Source organism: Ctenopharyngodon idella, chromosome 2 (assembly GCF_019924925.1).
Source record: "Ctenopharyngodon idella isolate HZGC_01 chromosome 2, HZGC01, whole genome shotgun sequence".
NCBI lineage: Eukaryota > Metazoa > Chordata > Actinopteri > Cypriniformes > Xenocyprididae > Ctenopharyngodon > Ctenopharyngodon idella.
In genome coordinates this window covers 41,112,866-41,126,338 of record NC_067221.1, presented here as the reverse complement: position 1 = coordinate 41,126,338, position 13,473 = coordinate 41,112,866, and the positions used below count along the sequence as shown (strand labels likewise).

Genomic DNA, 13,473 nt, shown 5'->3' with positions numbered 1-13,473 from the left:
TACTGTATATCCAATATGTCTTATATGCTGCATTTCTAAGAGGGTTATAGAGCGCTGCACAGATGATGTATTTTTGAAGGCCAAACACAGGAAACAAGTTTGCATTTTTGCACTTTCAGTTCCATCATCCTGAAGTCAATGGGTTTATGTTAAATGCTTTAAATAAGGTCTGTGGTGAACACAAGCTCAAGATGTTTTCAAATTTTTTCTATGACACAAAATACATCAGTAATACACCCCTATAATTTATTTTTAAAGCTTTTACTTGTCTTGAAAAAGGTGGTTGCTAATATGAAGAGGCTGTAAGGATATTAAACATCATCACAGTAAACAGGTAAACTCCTGTACTCACTAGTCCATTTCACAGGTTAGGAGATTAGGGGATGCCCAATTTAAAGGATTAGTTCACTTCAGAATTCAAATTTCCTGATAATTTACTCACCCCCATGTCATCCAAGATGTTTATGTCTTTCTTTCTTCAGTCGAAAAGAAATTAAGGTTTTTGAGGAAAACATTCCAGGATTTTTCTCCATATAGTGGACTTCAACAGGTTGACGGTCCAAATGTCAGTTTCAGTGCAGCTTCAAAGAGCTCTACATGATCCCAGACGAGGAATAAGAGTCTTATCTAGAGAAACCATCAGTCATTTTCTAAAAAAATAAATAAAATGTATATACTTTTTAACCACAAATGCTCATCTTGCACTGCTCTGCGATGCGCCACGCATTACGTAATCACGGAAAGGTCACACGTGATGTAGGCAGAAGTACCGCGGTAGAGTGAAAAACTCCATCTCATTTTCTCCTCCAACTTCAAAATCGTCCGACATCGTTGTTTTACCTTTTTTTTGTAAAGGGCGTTTGACTTAGTCTTTGCCCGTTTGCTTTGTAGACACTGGATCGGTACTTCCGCCTACGTCACGCGTGACCTTTCCAACATGATTACGCAATGCGTGGCGCATCGCAGAGAAGTGCAAGATGAGCATTTGTGGTTAAAAAGTAAATAATTTTTAGTTTTTTTTAGAAAATGACTGATGGTTTCTCTAGATAAGACTCTTATTCCTCGTCTGGGATCATGTAGAGCCCTTTGAAGCTGCACTGACACTGACATTTGGACCTTCAACCCGTTGAACCCCAGTGAAGTGAAGAGAAAAATCCTGGAATGTTTTCCTCAGAAACCTTCATTTCTTTTCGACTGAAGAAAGAAAGACATAAACATCATGGACGACATGGGGGTCAGGAAATTTTTATTCTGAAGTGAACTAATCCTTTAACTGTGTGTAGGGGAATATCTACCACAAAACCACAGAGATTATGACTACGAAACTCACCACAGATTCCATCAGGAACACACTGAAGACCCTCAACCACAGACCAAACAGGCTCTAAACTGAAGAAAAGCCGCTCACCTTGGTCCCTCCCACGCTGATGATGCGGTAGGCGTGTCTGTTGGCGTCATAAAAGAAGGAGACGGTGACCGCATGCTTGCTGGCCGGGATCCAGTTGCGTTTGGTGGCGGGATCGATCTGGAACACATGAGCTCGTGTGCTGAAGATGGGCTGTTCCCTACGACACATACAAACTACAATGAGTGAGAGTGTGTGTGTGTGTGTGTGTGTGTGTGTGTGTGTGTGTGTGTGTGTGTGTGTGTGTGTGTGTGTGTGTGTTCACACAACAACAAAACAAGACCACTGAATTCTGCTGAGGCTCTGAGACTGATCTGTGCACACATGAATATAGCAAATCTAGAAAAATACTTTGAAATATTTCTTAATTTTGTGTCATAGCATTTCTTTGTTTTACCTTTTTCAAAATTTCTGATTCAGCACTATTACTATAAATTATTATTATTGTTATCAATCTAAATATTATTGTTATAAATGTAATAATATGTAATATTGATTATATATTCTTTTCAATCTTTTTAAATCTTTATTTTTATTTAATCTATAATAATGTATTATTAGCTATTATTATTATTATTATTATATTTATATTTTTATAATAACACACATTTATACACATATACATTACATACATAATATATATACTAATATCTACACTAATAAATAATTGTTATCATTATTACACATTAATACATTTTATAATATATAATATTGATAATATACACTAAAAAACTAAACAAATTTACACAGTTTTCCATTAAAACAGTAATACACCGTAAAACCAAAGCTGGGTAATGCTATTTTCCGTTTGTTTATTTTTTAGAGTGTATATTCTTTTCAATCTTTTCATATAAATAAATTAATAAAAATCTAATTATTACTGTATTATTAGAATTTATACACATATACATATACACACATGATATATATACTAATATATTATTACTATTATACTCAAATTCCTGAAAAGATTAAATATCACTTTTTTTAATTCTTAAATACTCAGCCTTTAATTCCCATAACCTCACAGAAAAAAACAGATTCATTAAATCATGGTAAACAGGTTGTTCTTCTGACCACCATCATTAATGGATCTCCTGTATATATATACACAGGGATGCGACTAACAACTACTACTCTGATAATGTTGATTATTTCTACAATTAACTGAATAATTCAACTCTGACTTCGATTAGTTGTTGCAGCACTAATAAGGGTCCCAGAGCATGGAGTTCGGGTATAATAGCCTGCAGCTCATATGCAATTCAATACAGTCAGAGCTGATTCTACAGTGCTGTAATGAACAAATGATGATAACAAGAGTGGAACGAGCGGTAAACGATCAGAGAAATCACATGTTATGTGCTGAAGCCGTACATAACGCCTCATGACTGACTGACGGATCTCTCTGTGAAGTAAATACGGCAGCTGATGCGCTACGGCCAAACTGCATGTGATGGACATCTAAGAGCTTTCTGGTTCATTTCTAACCTTCTTGCATTTGGTCACTGTTATAGAAGCACAGAGAAATCATTTAAAAAAAAAAACAATTTAAACCTATATAGACCAAAAACACCAAAAATTACACAATAATTTTGTACCTGGCTTCATCCAACGTTCTGGAAATTTATGCAAATTGCAAATGCATGCCTATTTAATTAGACAAAGCCTTATTTGCATATTTAAACATCACATTTCAGAAAACTTGTAATATGAGATCTTTAATTTAGTTGTTTATAAAGCTACAGCTCTCATTGCGTTTGAGTTAATTTGTCATCAGATGAGTGATAGTTTGATATTTTCTCATGTGATCTTTGTCTTTCTCAGGGTTGCCAGGTTTGCGAAACAAAACCCACCCAATCATGACAAAAACTAGCCTAATCGCGTTTCAGGGGGTAAAAATTAAGTTCCCGGGGGGTCGCTTTAACCTGCGCACTAAAAAAAACAACCCGTGCCAACAGTGTAACAGTAGCCCAATTCTGCGGAAAAAACACAGACTTGGCAACCTGATATCTGATATGTGTGACACCCTGGGTTGCCAGTCGGTGGAAAACACAGCGTATTGCAGCCATGGAAGCCAGCAAACAAACTGGGTCAGTGATCGCAGATTATACCCGACTAAAAAGCCTCGCCATCCATCTAAACAGCTCTATGACCAGAAGCATTTTAAAACGCAGATAAATCAACTCCTAAACTTACAGTGTTCTGTTGCGTGTCCTCAATCTGGCAACCCATGTGAGCTTCGAGTCCGAGCATTTCATATTTTGAATTTGGACTGCAGTACCCATTTCAACCACTAGCTCTCAATATTACATAATGCACCTTTAATATGTCAGATAAGATTAATATGTGCACAGATCATTGTGAGAAACAAAAAGCTGAAATCCGGAAGAGGATGTGGAAGGGCTGCATTTCAGAAATGTAAAATGCAATAACCTTAATGCAATACATCACTCGCAGGTAGAGTGGAAGGAGGGGAATCGCTGAAAGATGATCCCCTTCCCATTATGCCCTTTACAGAAATGAACACGGATATGACACCATTACCATCCGCATTGTGAGATGTTGCATCCGTGGCTCGTAAATCTAACGTTTGATGGCGTTTGAGATTTCATTTCTGCCCACTGATTCCTCAGAGAATATTAATAGTGACATGAACAAAGCCGCGTTTGAGGTCTTGTGCGACTTAAAGACCGCAGTAAAAGTTAAAATATTAGACCTGGACTGAATATGAGGAAAGCTTTCATTATTCTCTCTTCAGCATGTCATTCATTACATAAAAAGCCATTATGAGTAATGCGTGAATGTCTCGGTTTGAGATTTAAACCACAAGCTCCTACAGACCAGAACGTCTTTTTAAAGACCTTTGCACGTCACAAATCCTTTGAATGAAAGAAATATATCAAATAATAGTTCAACGTACCACCCGGACTGATTAACTGGCTGATATTTGGCTATTTTGAGATTAGCATTGTATTGTGCACACACCAAAATCTACCAGCAGTCTTGGCAATATAGACCATGCACATATTCTCCGTCCAAATATTATGTTTTAAATAAATGCATAATTTCAGATATTTTTTGTTTAAGACATTAGCTATTAAAGTTCTCCTATTATACTATTTTAAAGGGTCATAATTTTGTTTTTGGAGTCTCCTACAACAGGTTTACATGCATCCAGGGTCAAAAAACACTTTAATTTTCTCATAATACAAATTGCACATCACCTCATTTCTCAAAGAATCTGAAAACGGTTCGTTCGAAGATTCAGTTTCTCTGAATCCTGCCTTTCCAAGAGTCTACTCTGCTCTGATTGGTCACATGACACAGTCTGTTGTGATCGGTCTGCTCTGCTCTGATTGGTCACATGACCCAGTCTGTTGTGATTGGTCGACCGCTTACAGTGCATGTCGGAAACCAAAATTTTCAGCATCATTACTCCAGTCTTCAGTGTCACATGATCCTTCAGAAATCATTCTAATGTGATGATTTGATGCTCAAGAAACATTTCTGATTATTATCAATGTTGAAAACATGCTGCTTCATATTTTTGAGGATACATAACTAATAACAGTGTCCACTTAACTAATAAACATTGTTTATTTCCCATTTTCTATCACTAAATTGTATTATATTATTATATTTAAACAATCAAGTTGTCTAATAAACCTGCATATTATGAATATCGTTGGTTCTTTTGATGAATTGGTTTTTGCTCCTCTTATATAAGTGGCTTTAAATAAAAGCATCTGCTAAATGCATGTGCAAATGCAAAATCCACTTGGCAAAAAAACTGTTAAAGTGAATATATTGGAAATATTCACATTTCAGAGCAAACATATAAATATTAGATATCGAGGCTGATCATTTTTAGCTGAATCACTCGGCTCTACAGAAGGAAGCTGATTTCACAACTTGTTGAAACACACACACACACACACACACACACAGATCAGCAGCTGGATTGTGATGGCCGGGGTGTTGAGATCACTTTCCTCCTCTCCGCCTTAAGGACTCCACCTTGCAACAGGAGTGCAGCGCTTCTTATAGCCTGCTCTGAATTCCCAGAATTCCATGGGGTAAGACTCCTGGCTTCACACATCACAGATCCCCAACGCCGGGCCCCTGTGATCCACGCCAGCTCTTCATCTGTCAGTTACTGAGCCTGAGCTGATTGCAAAGCGCCCAGTAACAAGCCGAGTGTCTGTAAACGATTCCAGCGTGAGAGATCGACCGGCGTTAATGACTTTCAGCAGGTAACCATCTACACGATCTCTGGATCCAACCTCAGCGAAATACCAAACCGACCACACACACATCACATCTCCCAGCGGCCAGAGAGTTTCTACTCCTGAAGCTGCTGTGTTTCATCAACGGCACCATTTGCAATCTGTCAATGTAGTTTGCAATGCGTCGACAATTGTGAACAGATACAGATTAAGATTTATATTTAAAAATTCACTACTTTCTTACTACATATTCTTTATATTATATATTATAAAATACAGTTTCTTACAAAAGTGAGTACACCCCTCACATTTCAGCAACCATTTTAGTATATCTTCTCAAGCGACAATACTATAGAAATGAAAATTGTATATACTTTAGAGTAGACAATGTGCTGCTTGTATAGCAGATTTACTGTCCTCTGAAAACAACTCAACATACAGCCATTATTGCCTAAATAGCTGGCAACAAAAGTGAGTACACACTAAGTGAACATGTCAAAACTGTGTCCAAAGTGTCAATGTTTTGTGTGAGCACCATTGTTATTTAGCAGGTTGTTGCTGGGATCCTCTTCCACTCCTCCATAATGACATCACGGAGCTGCTGGATGCGCTTCTCCACCTTCTGCTTGAGGATGCCCCACAGGTGCTCAAATAAGGTTCAGGTCTGGAGACATACTTGGCCACACCATCACCTTCAGCTTCCTCAGCAAGGCAGTTGTCATCTTGGCGGTGTGTTTGGGGTCATTATCATGCCGTTCGGCCCAGTTTCTGAAGGAATGGCATCATGTTCTGCTTCAGAATGTCACAGTACATGTTGGAATCCATGTTTCCCTCAATGAAGCAGAGCTCCCCAGTCCCAGCAGCACTCATGCAGCCCCAGACCATGATGCTACCACCACCATGCTTGACAGTATGCAAGACACAATTTTCTTGGCACTCCTCACTAGGGTGTCGCCACACATGTTGGACACCATCTGAGCCAAACAATAGGACATGGTTCCAGTAATTTATGCTCTTGGACAGGTTGTCTTCAGCAAACTGTTTGCGGGCTTTCTTGTGAGCCAGCTTCAGAAGAGGCTTCTTTCTGGGATGACGGCCATGCAAACCGACTTGTTGCAGTGTGCGGCGTATGATCTGAGCACTGACAAGCTGACCTTCCGCTTCTGCAACCTCTAAAGCACTCATGCGTCTGTTTTTTGAAGCCAACTTCAGCACCTGATGCACAGCACGAGGACTCAACTTCTTTGATCAACCCTTGCGACGGCCTATTCAGAGTGGAAACCGTCTTGAAAAACCTCTGTATGACCCTGGCCACTGTACTGTAACTCACTTTCATTGTGTTACCGATCTTCTTACAGCCTAGGCCATCTTTGTGGAGAGCAACAATTCTAATTCTCAAATCCTCAGAGAGTTCTTTGCCATGAGGTGCCATGTTGAACTTCCAGTGATAAGTATGAGAGAATTGTACTCAAAGCACCAAATTTTAACTGCTCTAATACAAGATACGCAAATTTGTATGGTCCTATCAAGCAGACAAAAACATGAACATGATGAATAGGACATGTGGCTTTGCATGGTTAAAAGACTTTTGTTGCCAGCTATTTAGGCAATAATGGCTGTATGTCAAGTTATTTTCAGAAGACAGTAAATCTATACTGCTATACAAGCAGCACATTGTCTACTCTAAAATATATCCAAGTTTCATTTCTCTAGTATTGTCGCTTGAGAAGATATGCTAAAATAGTTGCTGAAATGTGAGGGGTGTACTCACTTTTGTGAGATACTGTATATATTAAAGTTTGTTAAAGAATGCATTAAACTGAAGACTGGAGTAATGATGCTGAAAATTCAGCTTTGAATCACAGGAATAAACTACACTTTAAAATATATGCAAATGTAAAACAGATTTTTAAAATGATAATAATATTTCACAATTTTCCTGTTTTTACTGTATTTTTTGAATAAATGCAGCCTTGCTGAGCAAAACAGACTTCTTCAAAAGGATTAAAAGTGTATATTTAACACATATATAAACATTTTACACCATCACATCAATTCCTCATGGACAGAATCATTAAAATTTTCTGATTCACCTAAAAATGCATCACATTAGGACAATAAAATAGGTTGTAAACGCCATTTCATGTTAACCGTAAAGCAATGCAGCTGACTAGAAACTGAATGTTGTGTGTAAACCAGAGGAAACTATCTCTACCGCATAAACACAATCCAACGGCCAAGAGAGCATTAGCTGTTAACTGTTATATTCTACACTGGAGTGTGTGTGTGTGTGTGTGTGTGTGTGTGTGTGTGTGTGTGTGTGTGTGTGTGTGTGTGTGTGTGTGTGTTCAGAGATCATCGAACCCTCGAGCTGTCCATTTGCATTTTAGCTCTAATTGCCTTTTTCCAGATTTGTTTATGTAATAAAGCAATTACTAGGAATTGTTAGTAAGAAATTAACCTCATGCTGCATCTTTCTTCTATATGTTGGATATAGAGAAAGAAACTAAATCAACATGTAGTGCTTCTAATCTTTCCTGTGATCACCACAGATAAGAGTTCACAGAATGAAAATTAAAGTTAAACTAGATTTTTACATTATCTTTGACCAAACATCATATTGCTAGATTTCTGCACAGAAGACAGTTTTCACTCCGAAATTGCTAGTAAATTGCACAAATAATTACACAGAAAAGGCAAGTGAATTAAACATGAAATTTTGAAGTAGAAAGACTGAAATTGTATTTTCTTGAAAAAAGTACTCCAATAATCTTTGGGTTTTTTTTTACAACTTTGAAAATCTTTTTTTTCCTTTCAGTGTTCAATTTCTGGTCTCCAGATATGATAATTCATCAGCATGAAACTCATTTTACTTTCCTAACATGACATTTTTATGGAAGCCCATTTTTACCACATAAGAAAAAAAAAATCATGCTCTGGTATATCATAAATATATGAGTCGAATTTATGACATAAATATGATGAAAAGTTGAAATTATGACTTAAAAAGTCATATGACAAAGTTGAAATTGACATACTAAATAGAAAATTATTAAAATGTGAGATAAAATGTTGATGGCATACTAAATTGAAATCAACAAAAAGTAGAAATTATGATGTCATAATTTTGATTTTTTTATCTCATAATTATGATTTAGTATGCAAACACTAACTTTTTATGACTTATTTCATAATTTCGGCTTTTTGTCATAATTTTGGCTTTGTTAATTTAGACTTTTTATGTCATAATTATGACTTTGTTAATTTCGACTTTTTGTTAATTTTGACTTTTTGTTAATTTCGACTTTTTGTGTCAATTATGACAGTATGTCATTTCGACTTTTTGTCATAATTATGACTTAATATGCCATCATTTTGACTTTTTATGTCATAATTACGACTTAGTATGCCATGATTTCAACTTTGTATGTCATAATGACTTAGTATGTCATAATTTTGACTTTTTGTCATAATTTCAACTTTTTATGTCAATTATGACAGTATGTCATTTAGACTTTTTGTCATAATTATGACTTAATATGCTATCATTTCAACTTTTTATGTCATAATTATGACTGTCATCATTTCGACTTTTTGTTAATTTCGACTTTGTTAATTTTGACATTGTTAATTTCGACTTTTTGTGTCAATTATGACAGTGTCATTTTTACTTTTTGTTAATTTTTACTTTTTGTTAATTTCGACTTTGTCATAATTATGAGTTAGTATGTCATCATTTCGACTTTTTGTTAATTTCGACTTTTTATGTAAATTATGACAGTATGTCATTTCAACTTTTTGTTAATTTTTACTTTTTGTTAATTTCGACTTTTTACGTCATAATTATGACTTAGTATGTCATCACTTCTACTTTTTATGTAAATTATGAAAGTATGTCATTTCAACTTTGTTAATTTTTACTTTTTGTTAATTTCGACTTTTTATGTAAATTATGACAGTATGTCATTTCGACTTTTTGCCATCATTTCGACTTTGTCATCATTTCAACTTTTTGTTAATTTTTACTTTTTGTTAATTTCGACTGTCATAATTATGACTTAGTATGTCATCATTTTGACTTTTTGTTAATTTCGACTTTTTATGTCATAATTATGACTTAGTATGTCATCACTTCGACTTTTTGTTAATTTCGACTTTTTATGTAAATTATGACAGTATGTCATTTCAACTTTTTGTTAATTTTTACTTTTTGTTAATTTCGACTTTTTATGTAAATTATGACAGTATGTCATTTCAACTTTTTGTTAATTTTTACTTTTTGTTAATTTCGACTTTTTACGTCATAATTATGACTTAGTATGTCATCACTTCGACTTTGTTAATTTCGACTTTTTATGTAAATTATGACTTAGTATGTCATTTAGACTTTTTGTCATCATTTCAACTTTTTGTTAATTTTTACTTTTTGTTAATTTCGACTTTTTATGTAAATTATGACAGTATGTCATTTCGACTTTTTGCCATCATTTCGACTTTGTCATCATTTCAACTTTTTGTTAATTTTTACTTTTTGTTAATTTCGACTGTCATAATTATGACTTCGTATGTCATCATTTTGACTTTTTGTTAATTTCGACTTTTTATGTCATAATTATGACTTCGTATGTCATCACTTCGACTTTTTGTTAATTTCGACTTTTTATGTAAATTATGACAGTATGTCATTTCAACTTTTTGTTAATTTTTACTTTTTGTTAATTTCGACTTTTTATGTAAATTATGACAGTATGTCATTTCGACTTTTTGCCATCATTTCGACTTTGTCATCATTTCAACTTTTTGTTAATTTTTACTTTTTGTTAATTTCGACTTTTTATGTCAATTATGACGTAGTATGTCACTTTGACTTTTTGTCATAATTATAACTTAGTGTCATCATTTCAACTTTTTGTTAATTTCGACTTTTTGTTAATTTCGACTCGTCATAATTATGACTTTTTATTAATTTCAACTTATGTCATAATTATGACTTAGTAAGTCATAATTTCAATTTATGTCAATTCCGACATTTCATAATTTAGATTTTTTTTTATATGATTTACCAACTTTTGGTAGAAATGGGCTTTCAAATATTTCTGAATATATTCAATGAGAAATAAATGTTTTCTCTGGAATAACGTGCCTTGATGAATCACTCACAACAAGACCAGGAACGTGTATTAAGCAAATAATCTGTCGACTTCTGCCAGCTTTAAAACAAAGAAGGATCGTTTGAAGGACAAACATTCAAGTTAGAAGGAAGAAATTAGGCCAGGCATGTTCTGACCCGACAGCATCATCACACCTTACCGCCGCTGAACTAATTAACTGCACCATCACTACTGCTTTAACCCATTACTGGCCTCCTGAAGGTCAAAACAGCTTTACAATCAGCACTCTGGAAACTCATTGAGATGGACACTTGAGACGCCGCAGAACATACATTGTGCAGTCGCCATGGCAACTGAAAAAAAAAACAATACTGGCTGTTTCATAAACAATATCCCACGACCTTTTTTTGCAGCAGCCGTGGTCGGGTGTCATTTCTGCGAGAGACTAACAGAACCATACAGTAGACAAAATCTCTCCTCATCTATGCAGAATCCATAATTTCTATGAATGTCCCGCTAAGAGCAGGATAAATGGGTCATTCTTTGAAAAACAGGTGCCTTGTCCATTTTCACAGTGATTTTTAAGTGCATTTCTCCAAGTGCACTGTGTTTTTTTTAATGCCTGACGCTGATATCTAGACAGCAAGCTGGCTGATACATACATGATGACATACGAGACATAAATGACAAATAATTTCTTCAAAACTGCAAAATAAGGTTTAAAATATTATGCATTAATAATAAGATTCTCTAAAACTGCTGTTACTTTTTATCTGAAAATGTAATCAATGTATCTTATCTAATCCATATATCGATCTATTTCATAAAAACACCTCAACCAATGGTCTCAGGATCTGATAAAGACATTAAATCATCAGAGAAGCGTGTCTTACCTCTCTCTGTGCAAAGAAAACATTCTTACTGGACAGATGAGGGTCTTCTTCTGCCATTAGAAATGAGAGAATGGAAATAAATAATATATAAATACATTGTTAATACTGAGAAAATTAATGACATATTTGGGTCAAGGTCAAGGATTAAAGTTCTTAACAAGAACTCAAAGACCTTTTAAATCAATCTTGATCATGAAATAATCTTTTTAAACCAAACCGGTGCATGCATAATTACAAATAACTATTTGGAATAAATATATCATATCCTAGAAAGATAATAAATGTATCAGTGTCGATACTTTTTGGTTAAACTGAGATTTATGGTTATTTGAGAAATATTATTTTCTACATTCAATAAGATTTAAATGTTAAATGTGAAGTTTAAATGCACATATGCATAAGAAAAAGTGTGTTTAAGATGTTGCAACTGGTCACCATGAAGTTAAATCAGCTTTTAGCTTTTTTGCAGGTCATTTTTACTACGAGATCATGAAACTGCATGCGTAAAATGATATAAAAATTGTCTAAAATGCTGTATAGCATGTCAGTGCATGACACTGCTTAACATGTCAAATACACACAATGATTATTTCCACACTTTCCTAATGCAGGACTGTCGTACATTAATCTTTATACACTGTTTTCAGATATCTAAGAGCCATCTAAACTCTTTAATCTGACATAGTTGCAGTCACTAGTGCTGTATTAAGTTCTTCTGTCATGTTTGGGTTCAGTTCAGAGCTTTCAGCTCAGCTGAATTCTCTTAAGTTATAAATAAGAATATGACAGAGTAGCGACTCTTACCCCATGTCGTTGTAAACACACAGGATGTCAAACTCTTGTTCCTGTTATGGAGCAACTGTTTACAGCCTGTAGGATCTGTAGGAGCAGTAAATCCGTGTCTGGAGTCTTTCTATACAGTGAACATGGCATATATTTGCATGGCAGCAAGCGAATGCAACACTAGCAGACGCAGGAACTGGACGTGATGACCGGGGCTCTTGTCAGTTCCTCTTTTCCCTGTGTTTTCTTTGGTTACACTTCAGGTAGCGCGTGGACACGCGGGAAACTTCCGCCGGCTGTCACACTCCGTGTTCTGATGTTTCCCGCAGCGACTTTGATGACGTGACGCGACTGTTACTTTGTAACCAGTTTTGCTTTGATGTCCCGAGCCCGCGTCGCCGCTCTGTGCTCGAGCGCTGCCGCTGGCGGTTTTTTAAGAGGCTCTCATGCGCCGTCCAGCGGACAGAAACAGAATTGCAGCACCATTGCGGCGTGTTCGGCGCTTCTCGCCCTCTAGTGATTAGAGAGTGAAGACCCGTTAATCATACAGACATTTGTGCTGATGTGACCCTAATGAGACACCACGAACCTTCACCAGAAACCTTCACACAAGGCAGTAAAACCATGGTGTTACCATGTTTTCCGGACAGGTGTCACTGCCAAAGGTAATAGTGTCTTCTGAGCATGCATGCACCGTGGTAAAATGCTTTATAAGACATGTACCATGTTCTTTGAAACACCCTTTAAATATTATGATATATGAATAGCAATCATTCAAAGTACCCCAAAATGATCAGAATCATACACTGCCCAGCTAAAAAAGTTGCTGTTTGGATTTAAATAGGCAGATAGAGTTTATGACTGTTCATCACTCATTTCATTGATACATCAATGTCTTTTGGAAATGTACCATCTAAGTTTAAGATTGCTGTTGTCCCCCCGGTTCTTAAAAAGCACAGTCGTGATCCTTCCTCCCTAAGTAGCTATATAAGCCTATTACAAACATCTCTTTTCTCTCTAAGATATTAGAAAAAGTTGTTGCCTCCCAGTTA

At 35.7% G+C, this 13,473-nt stretch overlaps 1 protein-coding gene across 2 annotated transcripts in view; it reads right to left on the bottom strand.

The window, feature by feature from the left end:
- Positions 1-12,921, bottom strand: part of LOC127499818 (homer protein homolog 3) — a 35,679-nt gene extending 22,758 nt beyond the window's left edge. Inside the window, exons 1-3 of one of the 2 annotated variants that reach the window (XM_051870438.1) lie at positions 12,443-12,921; positions 11,639-11,688; positions 1,409-1,581 (exon numbers count right to left, since the gene is read on the bottom strand). In XM_051870438.1, coding sequence (XP_051726398.1) covers positions 1,409-1,576 — 168 coding nt within the window. In that variant the 5' untranslated portion in view covers positions 1,577-1,581; positions 11,639-11,688; positions 12,443-12,921. The remainder of the gene's footprint in view (positions 1-1,408; positions 1,582-11,638; positions 11,689-12,442) is intronic. The other variant, XM_051870430.1, reaches the window with a different exon arrangement.
- Between the last annotated feature and the right edge of the window lie 552 nt (positions 12,922-13,473).